The sequence below is a fragment of the Schistocerca gregaria genome, chromosome 6 (assembly GCF_023897955.1).
Source record: "Schistocerca gregaria isolate iqSchGreg1 chromosome 6, iqSchGreg1.2, whole genome shotgun sequence".
NCBI classification, from domain to species: Eukaryota; Metazoa; Arthropoda; class Insecta; order Orthoptera; family Acrididae; genus Schistocerca; species Schistocerca gregaria.
This window is the reverse complement of record NC_064925.1, coordinates 2,641,827-2,663,737: the sequence shown is the minus strand read 5'-3', so window position 1 is coordinate 2,663,737 and position 21,911 is coordinate 2,641,827. Positions and strand designations below refer to the sequence as shown.

General features: G+C 37.9%; 1 protein-coding gene across 1 annotated transcript in view; it reads right to left on the bottom strand.

The window, feature by feature from the left end:
• The window catches only part of LOC126279039 (cGMP-dependent 3',5'-cyclic phosphodiesterase-like), a 227,079-nt gene that overhangs the window by 46,206 nt on the left and 158,962 nt on the right, over positions 1-21,911 (bottom strand). The window contains exons 9-11 of the mRNA XM_049979443.1: positions 1,559-1,687; positions 1,330-1,465; positions 1,057-1,174 (exon numbers count right to left, since the gene is read on the bottom strand). Of these exons, the coding sequence (XP_049835400.1) occupies positions 1,057-1,174; positions 1,330-1,465; positions 1,559-1,687 (383 nt within the window). The remainder of the gene's footprint in view (positions 1-1,056; positions 1,175-1,329; positions 1,466-1,558; positions 1,688-21,911) is intronic.

Here is a 21,911-nt window from a genome sequence, read left to right as displayed (position 1 = left end):
TGTGGTATACCACACTGTTGCTGTTCCATCAGATGCGTAACATTGTCTTTTGCAGATGTGTGCAAGTCTTTGTATGGGGAGTTGCTGCTTTGCCTGGACTCAATCATCCCTCTCTTTTCCTTAAGTTAGCAGACAGACACCATTTCTTGTCACCAGTAATGATACAGGATAAGAATGTTCGGTGTTGATCATGAACCATTTGATGACAAGTAAAGAGTGGTGCAGATATGGCCACCCTCTCATTTTTGTGATTTTAGTTTAGAGCACACAGCACCCATACACCCAATTAGTGGATCTTCCCCCTGCATACAAATGTCACGCAATGGTGGAATGAACATAGTTTATTACAGTTGACAGTTATCAAGCACAGTATCATTCTGCATTAATGTGTTCAAATATCTTCATCCAGCCCCGAAGGTCTTCCTGGATGTGAAGAGTCACTGATGTCAAACTGATGCTCCTTAAAATGAGAAAACCATTTTCTTGCCATTCTCTGTCCAATGGAATTATCCCCATACATGGTGCAAATGTTTCTGGTTGCCTCCATTGCTGTCACCCCTCTACTGAACTCAAACAGAAGAATATGTCGAAAATGTTCCAATTTCTCCATTTCTACTCAATTTTCTAGTACCCACAGCTCCACTCACTATCTCCAGATAAAAAATGACAATATATAAACTTAAACAGCACCAGTAACCCACGAATACAAAATGACAATCAATAAATAAACCCACAGAAATCACAATAGAAACAAGCAAAGAAAAAATGCTATGAACTTGTGCACCAACCTAATGCATTGAAAATAAAGACCACAAATATACTGACAGAGTTTCAAAACATTTAGTTACTTCTCCTGCACCACATTAACCTCTGCCTTTGAAAATTGACATTAACTGTGACTTCTGAGAATTTAAACTCATCCTATTGTATGTTTGCTAAAGGCTAATAGGACTCTTTTTTACGTATCTTGAAACTTTTACTTTCTTTTCAATCTCAACTTTCTCTTTTTTAAAGCAGGTGATATAAATACACATAATGTCTTCTTATATGTCTTACCTAATATTATGTCCCGTATAATGTCCAAACACGTAGTGTATTCATTCCTGTCAAGGCCATCTAGTATGTTACAGTCATCTGTATTTAGTATGCACAGAGTCTGTGCCAGATGGTGTCTCTAAACAAAAGGCACCAGGGAGACAAAATTAATGAAAATAATAAGACTAAATCACCAAATGAGTACTTTAAGGAAAAAGGTAATAGTTTTCAATATAGCATCACTGTGACATACACTACATGGTAAGTCCAGTGGATGAAACTCTTAATTCTCACCTCCATAACAGATCCCTCAGAACTGTACAGACTTGCTAAGACTGTTCCAGACTCTGTCTGAAAGGAATTGTTTGTTCCGCGATGGTCCAAATCATGACACAAGCATGATATAATGAATGCTAGTCCTTCCAGTGCCCTAAGTGTTGAGGAAATGAAATAATTACACATGCAATGACAAAGTCTAAGATTCTTCACTACTTCAGGAAATCATAAAAATATAAGAACTTACGTTATATATGATTTATTTATTAGGTCAAGATTTTTAACCAAAAGGAAGGCAAAATGGGCCACAGAGAATGCATGCATCCAGTTGTGATATGGTGTGTCCCGATATCCTTTCTTCACGAGGAGAATAAATCTGAAGCACAAGAAAAGAAAAATTACATACAAACAACAGACTATTTTCATAATGGAAAACAGATGCATGGCTTTATATATGACCTCATAAGATACAATTCAGCTAGTGAGAAAAGTGACCAGACAAGATGCAGCAAGTATGATGGAGAGCAGGGGTAGCCAACATTTTTCCTTACCCCTCCCCTTTTTGTATCTCTGTTATCAGCAAAATTTTCTAGCTGTCCAGCAGTCCCACAGTAATTTCATAATATTGTTACTTTTATAAAATTTATAAAGCAGAGCAACTGCAAATAAAGGCATATAATAATAATCACTTACCAAATATTTTATGTCAGAATTTTATGACAATATTTTTAAAAGGTCCTACAACATACTATTCACCATGAATGGCCCTATAGTAAGCAGCAGGGACTACCACTGATTGAGAGGAACAAACAACAAAAATACTTTGGCTCTAGTAGACTGACACAGCAATGTAAGTATGCCAGAACAGTTTATGTGCCAACATACTCACAGCATGTTCAAATGCTGAAGGAATTTTGAGAAACATATTTGTATATTATTTAGCAGAGGTGAACTATGGTGGCAGTTTATGGCAGTGCTACTGATGGACTCCCATTGCACTTTTTCATTTGATTTGAAACAAAAAGATGTCGATCCAACAGCATACAATCAGCTGATTCTCACTACACTTTATAATAGGCCATCAACTGTAGTGTCTCTGTTTTATTTTGTGTATCCAAGATTCGTATCGATAGATAATATTAAATAGATGATATAACCTATGATGTGTGTTCTTTTGTTTCCCTCTTTATGAAGACAGAGACAAAACCAGAGAAATTAGTTCATGTTTATCAGCAGAAAGGAACAGACACTTTTCCCGCAAGCTCTGCTGTTAAATGATATTTGCCCTTACATGTGATGTACTTAGAGTTAAATAACATGGTGTCATTACTTTGAATAATTTCATGAAGAAGTGTATAAGGAGTTGCATACTTGAAGCAAGAGCTCTGCGCTCTAACCTGAATAAATACTAACAAGGCAAATGAAATTCTACTTATGTGTCTTCTGTGTTTTATTAATCAAAACAGGCCTTTATATTCCCAGAACACTATCCACAGAGGACCAAAGTAAAAATAAATATTTTGCAACATTCTGTTGCCCATGAAATAGGCGATGTAGTCTGCAATTTAAAAACTTTGATATATTATTCAAGATAAAGGCATAAATACCCAATTAAAAATAAAACAAACTACTGATTAGGAGGAGATATTACAGAACCCAACAGATGACATTTTAGTGCACATCATGCAATGTTTCTCAACCCTGTCTTTTCTTAACATTTTCTCTATGTTTGAAAATGTACCACAACAAACAGCCCAGGAGTAAATAATCTGCTGCAGCACTGTAATATGAAAATATTGCAAGCAAAATCTGTTTTTATTAGTATCCATTAAAACACCACCACACATGAAGGTAAACATCCACAAATACTCCTAATCTACCACTGCTTATTTGGAAGAAGAAGAAGAAGAAGAAGAAGAAGAAGAAGAAGAAGGGGGGAGAGAGAGAGAGAGAGAGAGAGAGAGAGAGAGAGAGAGAGAGAGAGAGAAGAAAAAACTATGGAAATATTGAGAACTACAGGCATAACAATATGTGTGAAATACAATGCCACATGAATAACCTAGAGAAGCCATTTCTACATTTGTATTACCATTATCTCTACTGTCCTTTCATCTTGTTATTCCTCATCACAAAAGAGAAAGGAGAACAGCAAATGGATTAGGGAACATTCTGCACTGGGAATGTAACTACAATTTTAATGAAAATGAAATGGAAGTGGGCAAGACTTGGTCTGGTTGGATGGTAGATGGACCAGGAACATTCTTTGTTGTGTTCCAAGAGAAAACTGAGGTGCTGACCTCATGGAGGATGGGGATGTGACATCACAAAACATACACGAGCAACAGGTGGAAGGTAAAGGTGAAAACCATAACACAACAAATGAGTTGTGTCTATATCCATCAGAGGATCTCAGATGACGATGATGACAATGATGAATACAATAAAATACTAGGAAAAATGGAGCTATGCAGAGACCTTATAACTAAAGCTTAAAAAGGTTCATGTTGTCACTCATATTTCCTGCTAAACTAGGTGAGTGAAGGAAACTGTGCCTGCAGGATACAATGGCTAAAAAGTATTATGTCCCATTTCTATGAATCCAGGTACAAAAGAAATAACTCCATATTTTATCACCTGATGAGAAAATAAAGGATGATCCACATAATCAAGTGCACTTTATTTATATAATCTTTTTATGTAAAAATGAAATATTAACACGAAGTTTTCATTTAGCCCTGTGAACTCTTCAACTCAACTAATTAAATTAATTTTCTGTCAATGTTTTCCTCCAGATGAACTGAATGTATTTCAAAAAATTATACCTACTGAGAAGGCTTACAACTCCTTTTTATACATTTTCTTCTTAAAAGCTCATAGATAACACTGGCAAGTTCAATAAATTAGCTGATTTACTTCGTTAAACTCCCTTCAATCTTTCGCCCAAAAGTAAGAGGGAACCAAATAGATGCTGCACTATTAACGAAGTAAGAGTGTAGTTGCTTAAATAGAATATTATGGCTCACAATATACCACTCAGTTGTTATAAGAATGAAGACATAAATTAATGCATTCCGCTATCCTCCATCCACTGGGTGAAAGAGGCATGGTAATTAACTCTGATCCTGTTATCAAACAGCTAAAAAGCTAACTGCCATTGTGGTTAATCTTTAGCACTGTAACTTTTGCTACATTAATTAGTTATTTACAAAAGTAATAATTAGCACATTCTTTCTAACAATGAAAAGCTCTTCAAATTATTGTTGATTTTTTCCTCTTTCACACAGCCCTTTCATTAGAATAAAATACATTACTTTACAAATTAATTCCTATAGCTTGGAAATGACTTGCTTCCAGAGATGCCACTTCGTAACTACTTATTGATGATTCAATGCTCCTGCTATTTTCAGTGAGTGGGCATCTATAGTTCTAACTTATTTACAAAATTACGCTAGTTAGAAACACCATATTATACCTGTGTAGTAGTTAATGGCCAAATACCGGTACTAAATAATAAATGTAGTATGTTGATAATTATTACTCTCAGATCATCTAGAAAAAACTGAATAAAACACAATTTTTGTGCCCTTCATGTTTCACCTTTATTCTTTGCTAGGCTTTTCAGTAATCTGGAATATGTACATATTTTTGTTTGTACTATTTACTTTACTTTTAGGATGTTGTAAACATAGCTTATAAACAACATCCTCATTGTAAACTAAATAGTATAAACAAAAATATGTACATATTCCAGGGCACAGAAGATGCCTTGAAATGAATAAAGGTGAAATGTGCATGGCACAAAAATTGTGTTTTATTCAGTTGTGATTAGATGATCCCAAAGTAATGATTATCAGCATTCTGTAATTGTATATGCAATTTAGGACAGCAGGACTACAAAAGTGAATATGTTACCAAATAATGATGTCACACAACAGTGCATAACATAAAGAATGGAAAATCCAGGATGGAATAATGACAATGTTATAAATAGTATAGACTGCTACTCACCATATAGCAGAGACACTGAGTTGCCGGCAGGTGTAACAAAACAACCATCAAACAAGTAAGCTTTTGGCCAAAAAGGCTTTCATTAGAACTAGACAACACACGCATGCAAGCTTTTGGCCAAAAAGGCTTTCATTAGAACCAGACAACACACGCACGCACACAAGCATGAACCACACACGCCCCCCCCCCCCCACACACACACACAGACGCATGCACGCATTCATTCATTCATTCATTCAAATGAAAATTCAAATGCAGCTCACACAGAAATAATCACACTCATGTGTGTGTGAGTTGCGTTTGTGTGAGTGTATGGTTTGTTATCTAATTCTGATGATGGCCATTTTGGTCAAAAGCTTGTGCCTACCAGCGACTCATCATCTCCAGTATATGGTGAGTAGCAATTTACCAGCATATAATATTTATAAATATAGTACAATAGATGAGAACATTTGACATTACTTATACTAATCAATAACATACAAAATCACAGAACAGAAGTCATCTATCTCAATATTTACTATATTTTCAATAGCAAAGTGTTACAACTGTCATAAAAGAAAACTGGCAACAACTGCTGCTACATACTTACAAATATCTTTCAAGCAGAATAGGAAGTAAATCTCCACTTAAGGCATATGTCATTAACACAGAATTTCTTTTAAAAAATGTTGTCAATCCACATCAAATGTTATATTTCTTAATGATATACGAGTTCTTTCAAAAAATTCCAGAACTTTGTTCACAAAATTTTTCTATGCTTACTCCTTACTTATTGTGCACTGTCGCTTTTGAAATACTCCCCTCCACAATTGATACACTGCTCCCAATGCTGCTTCCACTTTCGGAAGCAGTCTGGGTACACCTCTTGCAGGATTGTGCAAAGCGGCGTCTGGAAATTTTTCTTCATCTCATTTATTGTTTCAAATCTTCATCATTTCAATAGGGTTTTCAACTTTGGAAATTAAAAAAAGTCCATAGGGGCAATGTCTGGAGAGTATGAAGGATGAGGCAGCAGAAGTGATTTCATTTTTTGTGCAATATACATGCACCGACAGGGATGAATGTACGGGTGCGTTATTGTGATGCAAGAGCCATAAATTGTCTCGCTATATTTCAAGCCATTTCCTTCTCACATTTTCTCACAGGCTTCACAACACGTCCCGGTAGTATCATTGATGAACAGTTTGTCGCATTTTCTCGCACGCTTCGCAACACTTCCCGCTAGTATCATTGATGAACAGTTTGTCCCTGCGGCACAAATTCATGATGAACCAATCCTTCAAAGTCAAAGAAAACTATCAGCATGACTTTGACATTTGACCTGACTTGATGAGGCTTTTTTGGTCTTGGAGAACCTTTCACAACCCACTGTGAAGATTGAAGCTCGGGTCTCAACATCATAACCATAGACCTATATCTCACTATCAGTTATGATTCTCTTAAGTAACATCTCATTCTCATTTGCATGATCGAAAAGCTCTTCACAGATTGCGAAGCAAAGGTCTTTCTTGCCTTGACTCATGAGCTGTGGGATGAAGATTGCAAACTTTATGAAAAATTGAAGGCGCTAAATATTTAATTCAGAAAGAGGAAAATTCATATGTTGTGTTACTTTGATATAAAAATATTAAATATGTGACTCCATTACGCTACCTCTATTAGTTTTCAAGTTAACAAACTGCCTATTGGCTTCTGTCTCGGGTTCTTTGGACGACGTTCGTCTGATGATTTTACTGACATTTCGTCAGCACGAGTGAGTGACATTGTCAAAGCTTCACCTCCATTGCTGGTGGTGAACTGGAGCCGAGCTCACTGCCACAGACTATATGTGCCTGGCACGGCAACATCCAAGGGCTTCTCTGCGGTCATTTCCGGTACGTTTCTTCTCTTGCTACCTGCAATGGTCGTTCATGCAGCACAGAAAGCCAGGATCCATTTACCTTAAGGCTTTCTTCTTTCTTGTTGAAGCTATTCCCATGTTTTTGTATTTGTATCACCTCCATTATGACAGCTGCCACCCATTCCATATCAAACGGTCCCTTCCCTACAGCCTAGGCCTTCGTGGCAAACGAATCTGCTCCAGTCCTGAATCCCTGGACCATTACACCAACAACCTGAAAACAGCTTTCGCATCCCGGAACTACCCTCCCGAACTGGTACAGAAGCAGATAACCAGAGCCACTTCCTCATCCCCTCAAAACCAGAACCTCTCACAGAAGAACCCCAAAAGTGCCCCACATGTGACAGGATACTTCCCGGGACTGGATCAGACTCTGAATATGGCTCTCCAGCAGGGATACGACTTCCTAAAATCCTGCCCCGAAATGAGATCCATCCTTCATGAAATCCTCCCCACTCCAACAAGAGTGTCTTTCCGCCGTCCACCTAACCTTCATAACCTCTTGGTTCATCCCTATGAAATCCCCAAACCACCTTCCCTACCCTCTGGCTCCTACCCTTGCAACCAGCCCCGGTGTAAAACCTGTCCTATGCACCCTCCCACCACCACCTACTCCAGTCCTGTAACCCGGAAGGTGTACATGATCAAAGGCAGAGCCACGTGTTAAAGCACCCACGTGATTTACCAACTGACCTGCCTACACTGTGACGCTTTCTATGTGGGAATGACCAGCAACAAACTGTCCATTCACATGAATGGACACAGGCAGACAGTGTTTGTTGGTAATGAGGATCACCCTGTGGCTAAACATGCCTTGGTGCACGGCCAGCACATCTTGGCACAGTGTTACACCGTCCGAGTTATCTGGATACTTCCCACCAACACCAACCGATCCGAACTCCGGAGATGGGAACTTGCCCTTCAATATATCCTCTCTTCTCGTTATCCACCAGGCCTCAATCTCCGCTAATTTCAAGTTGCCGCCACTCATACCTCACCTGTCATTCAACATCATCTTTGCCTCCACACTTCCGCTTTGACTTACATCTCTGCCCATACTCTTTTCCTTTAAATACGTCTGCTTGTGTGTGTGTGTGTGTGTGTGTGTGTGTGTGTGTGTGTGTGTGTGTGTGCGCGCGCGCACGCGTGCGCGCGAGTGTATACCTGTCCTTTTTTCCCCCTAAGGCGGGTCTTTCCGCTCCCGGGATTGGAATGACTCCTTACCCTCTCCCTTAAAACCCACATCCTTTCATCTTTCCTTTTCCTTCCCTCTTTCCTGACGAAGCAGCCGCCGGTTGTGAAAGCTCGAAATTCTGTGTGTGTGTGTGTGTGTGTTTGTGTGTGTGTGTGTGTGTGTGTGTGTGTGTGTGTGTGTGTTTTATTCATTGTGCCTATCTACCGGTGCTTTCCCGCTTGGTAAGTCTTGGAATCTTTGTTTTTAATATATTTTTCCAATGTGGAAGTTTCTTTCTATTTTATTTACTACATATTGTGCATGTTAACCTTTACTGAATATCTAAATCAGTCAAAACTCTAAAGTCTTATTTATAGTGAAAGTTTCCTGATCCTGCTGATTAAGTAGCAAGTAGGAACATTTTCTTTCAGTGAGTACAATCAGTAGTGTGGACATGCAGACTGGAAATATGGCCAGTATGTTCACCATTGCTTTCTACCTGACCCAGAAAGGGTTTTCAGCTCTTGTAAACACCGATAATAATTACCCGCTGCGCCCCGTATGGTGCATTGGGTGGGAAACTGAACAATGAAAGTGATCAATACAACAAAGAGAACTTAGTAGGCACAAACAGGATACCATAGTAAAATATGCCAAAACTGGTGTGAGAATAGTGTTAAAATTTCCTCATGAGTGTGGAAGCTAAATTGTAAATGTTACCCCAGTAACCCCGAACATGACAGAAGGATATAAGACGACGACACTACATTGAGGCTACTACTATCGACACTGAGGTTTGATGAAGATGGTACATCATCAAGGAGCTGCATGGACTTGCAAGCTACCTGCAATTTACTGTGCATGCTCACTGCCCAGCCCCTCCCTCCCAGAGCTACTGGAGTAGGTGATACCTGCTGCCATCCTCAGAGCCATAGCTGTCGCTGCTTGCAATATGTCGGAACACATCTCATCTCATGTGCTGGTACACCATGTCAGTATCACTCATTGAGATCAAGCAATTAAGTCAAGAATATTTGAAGTATTTGTTAATTGCATCTAACAGGCTATTAAAAATGGAATATAATAATAAGGATAATGGGTGCCAGTTAAGATGGAACCAGTCTTTGATGATGAAGTCTCAGAATTAGAGATTGAAATTAACTATGATGGTTCCAACAAAGGAATAAATTCAAAATCTATACTTGATTTGTATAAATTAGAAGTGGAGGTAAATTTCAATGTTACGGCAATATTCTGATGATGAGGTAACTGAAGTTCAGGTTAAAAAAGAAAAAGTAGAAATAATAAAGTTATCAGATAACGAAACCGACGTCAATATTTCTGAAATTCGGCCAAGTCAGGGAATGCAAGAAACACATTTAGAACCAGATGAAAGCCAAGCACTTAGGCAGAGGCACCAAACTGGATGCAATTACTGTTTTCTGAACTTGAATAACATCATAAAGAACTGAACACTAAGATGGGGTCCAATAGTAAACAGTTAAGTAGTGAAATTGAGTCTAGTAACAAAGAATTAAACAGGAAGATTAAATCTAGTATTGAAGAGCTAAAGGATAATAGTAAAGAATTAAAGGATGAAATGACTTAAAAACTGGATAGCTTACATTATAAAATTGTTTCTAACTCCCAACATCTGCCAAGTCAAAGTAGGGCAACTGCTAACTAAATTGGATAGTTTTTCCAAACCAAGATTGGTGAAGTTCGGAATAATTTCAAAAACGCAAATGATTTTATGGAAGGGAGGAGGTTGTCCGAAAGAATAGGCAACAAATCCAAACATTGCTCTAATCAATCTGAAGAAGTAACTACTAAAGTAAATGCTTGCCAAAAGGATATTAAAAAAGTAAAATCTGTTTGTGTTAACTCATATGAAGATGTTGATAAAAAGTTTTCTGAAAGAGTGGAAACAGTGCAACTATAGGAATAAGAACTAAATACTAGTATTACTAACATAGAAAATAGAGTAACCTCTGGCAGCTCTTGCAATACTACTGTACAGCACGTTGCTTCAGTTGATGCCACTTTCATTGGATGTTGTCAATTTTTAGGTTTTGATCCAGACAAACAAATTCACCCATTAGAGTTCTGGAATGATTTTGAAGATGTTTTGCCAAATGCATTGTTAGAATGTGAAAAAATTTATTTCATAAGAAGCCATTTGTCAGGTGATGCTTTGCAATGGTCAGGTGACGAATTGGTTAGATGCAGACTTCTTTCTGAATTTAAAACTGCATTTCTAATAAGATGTTTTGAGAGAGTTTTGGAGTGATAAAAAGTTTATTCTTGGTCGTGAATCAGTTAAAGAGTTTTCTAGAAGGTGGTTTTCACGGCTGTCACATCTGACAGAAAAGATGAAACTGGAAGTGATTTTCATGAGACTAGAAGGTAAGCTGCCTTGGCATTGGCAGAAAACAATCATTTCTGCACCAAGAGAGAATGTGGATAGGTTCATTGAGTATTTGGAGTGAGTGGAAAGAGTAGCTGCTGTTGAGGAGCAGATGCAAAATAATAATAGGTCTTCTAACAATCATGTAAACAACCAAAAAATGACTGTGGGAATGTGAATGTCAGAAGTATGAAGGCTGAGAATACAAGATCTAAATACAGTGCTCAATGCCATGGTAGAAGAGACAGACAGTCACTGCTTTCGCAATAATTATGACGACAAAGCAGAAATGTAAATAATGTACTGCTGAGAGACGAATAAGAGGACAATGCTACCCTACCTGATTTTGGATCGACTAATCACAATAGGCTAGTTGTCAGAAACTAAGCCCCATCCAAGAGGAAACATACACTCCCCAAGTGGAAGCAGTAACACAGCCAGTAACAAAAACACAGACCACAATCAGTCAGTACACGCAAACTGATAGCTGAGATGATGAAATAGGAAGAGACAGTACCAGTGATGTGCTAAACTACTATTATTATATAGTTGGCAGCATTCTGGATACATTAGAAAAATGGGACAAGAAGGAAAAAGAAAATGCTACAGATAATAGAGAGGAACCAATTAATGGGTTTGAATCAGATAAGGACAAAGATGAAGTAAAGGCTTTCATCTTCCATAAAAATGGCAATCTGAAGGTACAGGAAGCAGGGTCAGTTCTGCATGGTTCTGAAGAGGAGGCATTGTTGGATGAAGGGGGTAGCAATAATAATGAGGTCTAGAAACCTGTCAGCTGTATGACTTGACATAAACTGTAAAAGCAGAAGGCCTGTTATAGATGGCATGTGCACGGACGCAGTTGCTCAGACATAGAGAGTTGTGTAGCTGATGTGCAGCAAATGAAAGTAGAGGAAGTCGTCAAGTGCTTTGATTTAAAATTAGTGGAAAGGTTGGCAAAGGCAACTGAGAAGGTAGAGATTGATGACCCCATGAATCTGAGTGTAAATGTACTTGCAACTGAACAAAATTACTTTACCTCGAAACAGACTGAAAAGGATTTATTAGAAGACAATTATGAAAAACCTGTTTAGAATAGAATAACTCACCATATTGTATAAACTAACATCTCAGGAGTAACAGAGTGTTGTCTTCTTGATAGTGGCAGTGATGCAAGTGCTTTGTCCCAAGCATTCTTTTATTCTATTCCTAACAAGAATGAGCTAACTGCATGAAAGTAAGTGATTGAAGATGCAACTGGAAAAGTTTCTACACCAGTACAGCACAAAGCTTTGATACCAATTGATACAGGTAACATAATAATAGATTATCCCTGCTTAATCATGCTCGGTTTAAGTATTGAAATATTAACTGGCACAGGTCTTTTAGCGAAATATCAGGGAAAGATTGACTTTGATCAGAGCCACTTAGTATTAACTTCACCTTATTCTCAAGTGATTACAGGGCCATTCATTGGGAAGTATGTGGTAAGTAATAATGAAGCTTGGGAACTGCCTATTAGAGTAATGAGAAATAAGGGCTAGTTGCAGAAACATTATGAATTCCGGAATAACAAGCAAGGTACTAATGTGGAAGAGAATTATATCTTGGCAGAAATAGAGGCTAAGTACAGTCAATAGATCAAATTTCTGATAAAAGAGCCTTGGACAAAAAACAAGGCATGATGCAAAAACTTCTCCACTGGTTTCAACATTGGTGAACTAGTGTTAGCCAAAACTAAAGAAAAATCTAAGAGAATTTCAGTGGAAACAAAGAATTTTATGCATGTTTATCAAGGGCCATTCCGGATAATAAGTAACCTGATGTGAATGCATATCGCTTGAAATTGTTGTGACAGTGCCACGACATTTAACAGTGTCGCCACGACAGTACGCGCAAACGGCGATAGAGGCGTTCCGCAACTCGGCTGAGTGCGGGAGGAGCGCCACCTAGCTATGAACGGCACCCGCTGCAGGTCACGGCACGGCAGTCGAATAAGAGATACTGAGTTGTTATCATGTAACCAGCTATTGTTTCTAAGTGAGTGTGTTTGAAAGTCCACGCAATTATTGGTGATTAAAGGTTATAACAGAAATACCTGGAAAGTAAGAAAGAAACAGGTCTATGAAACATTGTAGACCTGGAGCCTTTCAAAATTCAGTGATTAAATTCTGTAGGTAGCCTGCCACTCTTTGGCGAATCCACAGTTTGGTATACTGTGTGGTCCCAGCTAGAAGAAACTTTATTTCCCTCTCAAGTTTCATTCTCTTCTTCTGTACTTCCTTTAGTAAGTAAGGAATATATGCCTTAATGTCATACATATGCATTATGTTTGCAATGTATTCCTACTAAGTAAGAATGGTCCCAAAAATAATGACTTACAAGAAAATACGAGAGGTACTTTGCAGTAGCAAATTCTAAATGTTAAAATAACAGTGGTAACTTTAGAGCACCAATGATAGAAACATAATGGCTAAAGTAAATAAATAATTAACAAAATCTACAAAATAGATTAGTGACAGTAAACTACAGATACTCTGCATTAAGAGAAGTAATTGAAACTGAAATTCCTAAAATCTGAAACAAGAAACTTTACAAAAAAGGTTCAAAGAGCTCTGAGCACTGTGGGACTTAGCATCTGAGGCCACCAGTCCCCTAGAACTTAGAACTACTTAAACCTACCTAACCTAAGGACATCACACACATCCATGCCCGAGGCAGGATTCAAACCTGCAACCGTAGCAGTTACACGGTTCCAGTCTGAAGCACCTAGAACTGCTCAGGCACACCGGCCAGCAAGAAACTTTACATAAATTAATAACTTGCAGTTGGAAGTAAGATTGTCTGTAGGTAGGAGAAGGTACGAATAACAAAATGGTGCTACTAGAGGCAAGCCATAGCATTTTGATATTAAATAAAGAAGATGTGTGGAACTTGTGTGAGGATCACACCAAGAATGTGAGTAAATAATGAGGTTAGTAGGCCAATAAAGATAAAAGGGAGGAAAAAGTGTCGAAATATATAGAAAAGTGAAAAATATGGATAAATGAAAATAGGGAGAAACAGGAGAAATGAAGTCAGTAAGCTGACATATATAGTAAAATAGTGGAAAATTTATGGGTAATTCTGTCATGTCTCATATAAAGGCTGAAAATGCATAATCATGCTTAAGGCAGATGGTCATTTAATAGACAAATATTGACATATACATACAACAATATAGGTAAACGAAAGTGTTAAGAAATGCAGATTGTAGATTATTGGTATGTTACAATAAAAACAGCTTTTTGATTATGTGTGTGACAAAGCAAAGTAACTGTTGTCAAACAAATTATTTCCTTAGTATATTAAATTGTACATTAATTGAGCCATACGAAGATAGAACTTACAATGGTTACTTGATTTTCCAAGTAAAGCAACATCTGAGGTAATGAAATAAATTGCAAACTAGCCCATTAATGCTTATTAATTAAGCAAAATGTCAACTTTTGTGAAGTAACATATTGCCAATAGTCATTATGAAAAAGTTAATAATAGCTTTCTAAACAATAAAATTTTAAAGAGAAAAATTCTTTCTGATAACTTCTCAATTGTTTACTTAAATTATAGAAGGAAAATAGAATACAAAATGTATTTTGTTCTCCCTTAGATGTAAGATGAGAACAAAAGCTTGGGCTATGTTATCTCTTTCTCAGGTATGTGGAGGCATCATAAAAGGCGGCCTACAATCTGTATTGGAGAAGGAACCAAAAACGACACGTGCAACAGTGACTCCTCACCTTTTCCCTTTTGTAACAGAGTATAGTGAACAATGCTATACATAGTTACTTCCCACCCTCTATCTTAAATATTTTAGTGAAAGCAGTTTGTAAGGACACACAACAGTTCCCACAGCTGTGATTAAATGAGTGAGTACTAAAAAACAAAAGGTTTTTGTGTCTTTCTCTTCCAGGTAAAGACTGAAAATTCTAAATCACAAAATTAATTTTGTAATAACTGAACATTTTAGCTCATGTTTCTATGTTATTTATGTATACTATTTTTAAAAATCCACTATATTATGTTCTTCTATGTATGGTTACTTTTGTGGATGTAGTATTAAAGAAAATTATGCAAAAATCAATTTTATTTAAAACGGGTCAGCTACAGTAACATAACTTGTTTCTAAGGTTTAATTGTGTTCAAAAACAAATTTTTTCACAAAAATAAATACGGGGTTATGTGGCAAAACAAGCGCTGTATCATTGTGAGAGGTACAGAGGCGAGCAAGTTTGCCGGGACTTATCCCGTTTCACTGCTATTAGTACCACGTTATCATAGCATGTTAGTGAGTAGCATACAAAGTGTCGCACCATGGTCTAACAATGAAATGAAATATTAAAGTAACTTTTTCAAACTCTGTCAGGTTTTGCTTCACTATATTAATCTTAATGTTAAATCTCAGAATGATTAGATGAGTAAGTTTTGTTAATATATTACCTAAAGATAAAAATAAGTGGTGCTAAATAATGCAGCTACAAAGCTAAAAATTGTTCAGAATATACAAATGCATTTCACAATCAAAAGCTACACATCACAACTTGATCGAAGCAATATTTTGGTAAAAATCGATGTTTTTACAAAAAACTGGAGGTGCTAGATACTTGGCTCAGAAAGATGAATATTTGTATGTTGCTGCAGTTTGATATAAAAACATCAACTACGTGACCCCCATTATGCTACCTCTATTAGTTTTCAAGTTGTTCACTATATTTGGATCAAAAACGTCCCTATTCATGTAACATTAAATATCATTTGTAATTGTTACAGAAAGTTCTAATCACAGCACCCGATTACAATGATGAAATAATACAGTTGAACCAAGTTTCAAGACTTTAGTATAAATAACAATAATTACAAGGAATCTTAAAGAGGCAATTCGGCTGTCACTTTCTACTGCTAGTTCCACTGTAAAAATCTAGCTGCCAATGTTAAAATTCACTCGAGCTAAGACTTTTGTTAAACAACAGAGATTAATTAATTAATATGTGCCTAAGAAAGTGGGCATTTAGATGCTGCTACCTCTGCCTAGAGCACTTGATAGCAGATGTTCCTTTTGGTGGTCTGCTGTGGACATATATAAATACTGCCTGAGAGGAAGTGAGAAGACATACTTTGCATCGAGATGGCAATCTGTCCACATCAGTCAAACAGTGTCACACACTTTGCCTTGGATGACGTCAGAGCTGGGCACCTACCTAAAGTGTTTTTGCTGCAAGTAGGAAGTGAGAACTGCACACCATCCTGGATTGTTTACATTTCATGGATGTAACTTTTTGTATACCGCCAGTAATGTTGACAAAACTGTGTGACAAGTTATAAGATTAGTTTCCACTTTTGTGGCTAGCAGCCACGTTTTGGTGATTACAAGTCAGGGCGGTACATGATTTTACTTGGAAATTCCCATAGAAGTCACCTCTGAACTGCTAATAGTGCTGTTTTAATAGAGATACTATCATCATCATTAGAGACATTATTATTTATTGTGTGTGTGAACTTTTGCTGAATATATCAATCATTTAAAACTCTAAACTTTTCATTTATAATTATAGTGATAGTTTCTTGATCCTGCTGAGTAAATAGCAAGTAGGAACATTTTCTTTCAGTGAGCACAATAAGTAACATGAACTTTCAGACTGGAAATTATGGTCAGTATGTTCTCCATCACTTTCTGGTTGACTGAAAATATAGTTTTCAGGCTCTTGTAAACAGCGATGATAATTTACCCGCCGCCTCACAAATTGAATGCAAATGCATTGCTCCTCTTACTCTCCATCTCAAAAATCGCAAATTGTGTGACACAACATTCTTCTCAATACAGCACTGAACAATAGCCAACAGACATACAACAATGAAACTTCCAGCAGTCACACATTAAACACAGGAGTGTGCAGGGATGCCAACTGCATTTTGCTCCAAAACACCATTGGTGCAAAAATTGTGAATGTCCCAGAATTATTTGAACAGACCTCATAAGTTGCATTATTTGCCAGTGGATGTGCTGCTATATCTTGAAGGGCTACACATGCAAGACAGAAACAAGTATAGTGTTGGAGCACTGTATGGTTGGTCACACACAACACTGATAAAGCAAAATATTTCTACAGCTGTATCAACTGCAGCTTGAACATAACACAGCATACGCTGCAGTGAACAACAGTAAACATCCTGGATATCAGACACCACAACAGGTAATCACACAATGAAGCTTCCAAATTTATATCTGCCAACAAAGTTTTTGAAAATGAAATGCATGGCCACTGATTAAAAGCCACTTGCAACATGAACTATGGGCACTTGCAGAAAGTTGATCTTTCAGAACTATGAGGTACTGGCAGCTGCGCTGCATATAAATTTTCCCATAGCTGCTGATGGATCCATAAATGGGTGGAGATATCTCGAACCTCAGTTTTGTAGGCACCTTTCTGCCCTCAGTAAAGAATATATGGCATGTTCCTACATCTATTTCTTGTTTCCTGGAATAGAAAATTAGTTTTGTTTTGTTTTCTTTACAATATGTGAAATAAATAATATTTTTACGTTGTAAACAGAATCAGGTCTCAATCTGAAAGTAGGATTGTCAATGAATTACAAAACTTAGCACTGAAAGCATGTTTTATTGCAAACATCAATGTTCGTCAGAACAGAACTTAACTCGAGAGCAGAGAGTGCAGATGTTTATACAGATATCTAATATTGCAGAATATACAAACATAATAAAATTCAGGAACCTTCCAGAACAAATAAATACTAAACGGCAAATAACTGCAGGTGATTGGATCTGAGATAGTGTGACCCACAGTGCGCCAGCCATACATCACACTGCACTGCTCTCGACATTGGTCCCTCTCCTGGAGAAACAGCAACCTGCTGTTTCAGAAGTTCTTGCTGCAGCTGACTACAGCACCCTCCATGATACAGATCTTGTCAGCTGCACTTTGTATGTCAGCCCTGACAGATCCTTGTGTTTTGGTCATGTCATCAATTCCTCTTCATTATGAAGAGCATCGAAGGTAGCACCTCCTGTTTAAGCTTTCTTCCTGATTGAGAAGCTGTCACTGTCAATTTGCGCCCCAGGATTACAGTAGGTTTTCATCCCCAGAACATGGGCGATATTTCTGCATTTTTGTCTTCTTTATGAAGGGTCAGAATCATCAACTTTGTCATAAGGTCCAAGTGATGAAGGATATGGTACAGCTCAAAGTGGTGTTTTAGTAACTTTTCAGGTATACCCACTTCCTGTCCAGGCATAAAAATACATACCGAGTTTGCTGATGTGTACCTCACTGACCTGTGCTTGGTGCTACAGTGCTATCGGTCTTTTTCCAGGGCACCCAAGGTACAGCTGCAAGCCAGCTGTCTCGCTTCTTCAGACCTGGTGATGAGGTGTTTCATGAACTACACCTGAGTATTGTCCAGCTGAGACAGAAACAGTGTAGTCTTTGCCATTTCAGCATCACAACCAGAGAATGGAAAAAAACATTTTGAATCCAGTAGTGTCTTGCTTTGCTATGTTGAGTTCGAATGTCACAATGGACAGTACTGTATCCCAATCTCTTTGTCTGACATGAACATACGTTGAGAGCATGTCTGCATTCTATGAGACCATTCATCTAAGGGTGGTAGGAAGTTGTCAGCCTGTGGGTAATGTTGCAATTTGAAATTACATCTCATGTCAGTCTCAAAAACTTTGCCACAATCGGAGACCATCATATTGAGTGTTGCTGCGTCAAATTGATGTCTTCTACAAGAAATCTTGTAATTTCTGGAGCTTTGGTAGTTGGTACTGTTTTGGTGACAAGAGTAGTGGCTGAGGTAATCAGTGTAAACTATTATTGCTGATTTGTTGGGTCTGGGAACCTCCCCAAGACGTTCAGTGCAAATCAATGGAATGGTGTTGCTGCATGCGGAATTGGTATCAGATATCACGGAGATAAATGTGGCACGTGCTTCGATCACTGTCACTCCTTATAGTGGCTCACATAGTGACTAATCGATTAGTAAAGATCTAGCCAGTGATACCTGAGTCTGATAATGTTTAGAGTAATCACGAATCTCAGCTGACCTGCTGGTGTATCATGGAAAACTTTAGGGTAGCTGGCTGTATATGAATTAGAATGACAAGCAACCATTTCTGCTTCACTGGATCATAGTTCCTCTTACACAAAGTTGTGTTTATTAACTGGAATTCTCCTTTGGGCAGTTCCTCATCCTCCATGGCTTTTATGGTTTTGATCAGTGCTGCCATACGATAATGGAAAGTCCTTCAGGAATATACATAATGGAAGGAGTAAAAGTGATAACACAGTTTATAGTTGATGCATTGAATTGTTGATAGGCACATAAACAGCAGTGAGGGCATCAGATGAACCCTCCTTCAGGGGTAACAGAATAAACATACATACGGAAATACACATACACCTGTATGGCACTGTCCTTGCACTACAACTCAAATGGGGTGAAGAGTTGTGTCGAATGGAGCATGCAAGGGGAGGACACCCCTCCCGCCCCCCCCCCCCCCCCCCCCCACACACACACGAGAGACTGTCACATATACCACACTCATGCAAACACATTCAATTCACCCACACATGAGAGACTGTGGTCATTTTGTGTGTGTTTTTTTTTGTCTATTTCTGATGATGGCCTTGTTGGCAAAAAGCTCATTTTGTGACAGTCTTTTTGTTGTGCCTTTCTGTGACTCAGCATCTCTTCCATATGGTGAGTAGCAACCAGCCTTTTCATAACATTGTTACATTCCATCCTGGATTTTCCATACTGCCAGGACTAGTACTGGAAAGAATGACTGATGTTGTGAGGACAAATCTCATCTACATAATTCAGAGATGCTGGTGTCCCGTAGAGGAGCAAGACAACATGGGTTGTGAAGTAGCCATTGGAATTAAGTGTATAGTGCTCACCAGCAAATTCTGCTTCTGAATAGTCAACTCTGCTATTGTCTCTAGTTTGGCAGATTTATAGCAGTTTTCACAGATGGTTCTGCCTCTAATGGATAAGGTACGTCAGCCACATGATTGAGCAGGATATACTTGGTGGCTGCATTGGACGGGTCTTGTACCAAGATTTGCCACTGGAGTATGACCTATGTGGCAAGGGCTTAGGTGTTTGTCTGGTGTAAGGTTTATTACATTTCTTTCAATCCACCCATTTAAAGCAAGTGATTATTTGCTACCATGTCTAGTAATTCCGTGTATCATTATTTATGATACTTGCAATTGAAAATGGTGAGTGTCAAGAATTTTTAATTGAAGTGATGACAGAAAACTAACTTTCAAATTTTGTATGATTAAAATCAAAGATATGCAGAAAATATTTAAAATTGTTAGAGATACAAGAACATGCTTGAAGCATGCAGAGAGTATGTCTAATGTGCGCATACCCATACTACTGATTTCCTTTAAGGTCTCTTCAAGCAGAATGAACCTTCAGTTCATACTCTCAATTCCTACATATGTATGTTTATGTCAAAAGCCGTTTCCATTTGCATTACTGCTGTTGGAAGCTGCTCTAAGAAATCTGGCCTTCCCTGTAAAAAAACTTAATATTTAATGAATATAATAGAGGGAAACATTCCACGTGGGAAAAATATATCTAAAAACAAAGGTGATCTGACTCACCAAACAAAAGCGCTGGCAGGTCGATAGACACACAAACAAACACAAACATACACAATAAATTCAAGCTTCCGCAACCAACGGTTTCCTGATGAAGCAACCGTTGGTTGCGAAAGCTTGAATTTAGTTTTTATGATTGTGTTTGTTTGTGTGTGTATCGACCTGCCAGCGCTTTCGTTTGGTAAGTCACATCATCTTTGTTTTTAGATATATTAATATTTAATGACCTATTTCTAGATGCTTAATAGCGTTCAAGAATGAATCTGTTTGTCCAAACATGATTAGTGAATGAGACGACTTTGTTGTTAAGGTAATAAGTGAGTATGATGAAGCTGAAAATTAAGTAAACATACAATTAGAGAAATTTACCTTGTTGGGTCTATACAAGGGCGATGTACTTGAGGACAATATTATGGAAATGGAAGAGGATGTAGATGAAAATGAAATGGGAGATACGATACTGTGTGAAGAGTTTGACAGAGCATTGAAAGACCTGAGTTGAAATAAGGCCCCGGGAGTAGACAACATTCCATTAGAACTACTGACAGCCTTGGGAGAGCCAGTCCTGGCAAAACTCTTCCATCTGGTGAGCAAGATGTATGAGACAGGCGAAATACCCTCAGACTTCAAGAAGAATATAATAATTTCAATCCCAAAGAAAGCAGGTGCTGACAGATGTGAAAATTACTGAACTATCAGTTTAATAAATCACAGCTGCAAAATACTAACATGAATTATTTACAGATGAATGGAAAAACTGATAGAACCCCACCTCGGGGAAGATCAGTTTGGATTCTGTAGAAATGTTGGAACACGTGAGGCAATACTGACCTTACTACTTATCTTACAAGAGAGATTAAGGAAAGGCAAACCTACGTTTCTAGCATTTGTAGACTTAGAGAAAGCTTTTGACAACATTGACTGGAATACTCTCTTTCAAATTCTAAAGGTGGCAGGGGTAAAATACAGGGATCGAAAGGCTATTTACAATTTGTACAGAAACCAGATGGCAGTTATAAGAGTCGAGGGGAAAGAAAGGGAAGGAGTGGTTGGGAAGGGAGTGAGACAGGGTTGAGTAGGTATTAAAATCCATGAAGAAGAAATAAAAACTTTGAGGTTCGCCGATGACATTGTAATTCTGTCAGAGACAGCTAAGGACTTGGAAGAGCAGTTGAATGGAATGGACAGTGTCTTGAAAGGAGGACATAAGATAAACATCAACAAAAGCAAAACAAGGATAATGGAATGTAGTCGAATTAAGTCGGGTGATGCTGAGGGAATTAGATTAGAAAATGAGACACTTAAAGTAGTAAAGGAGTTTTGCTATTTGGGGAACAAAATAACTGATGATGGTCGAAGTAGAGAGGATATGAAATGTAGACTGGCAATGACAAGGAAAGCGTTTCTGAAGAAGAGAAATTTGTTAACATCGAG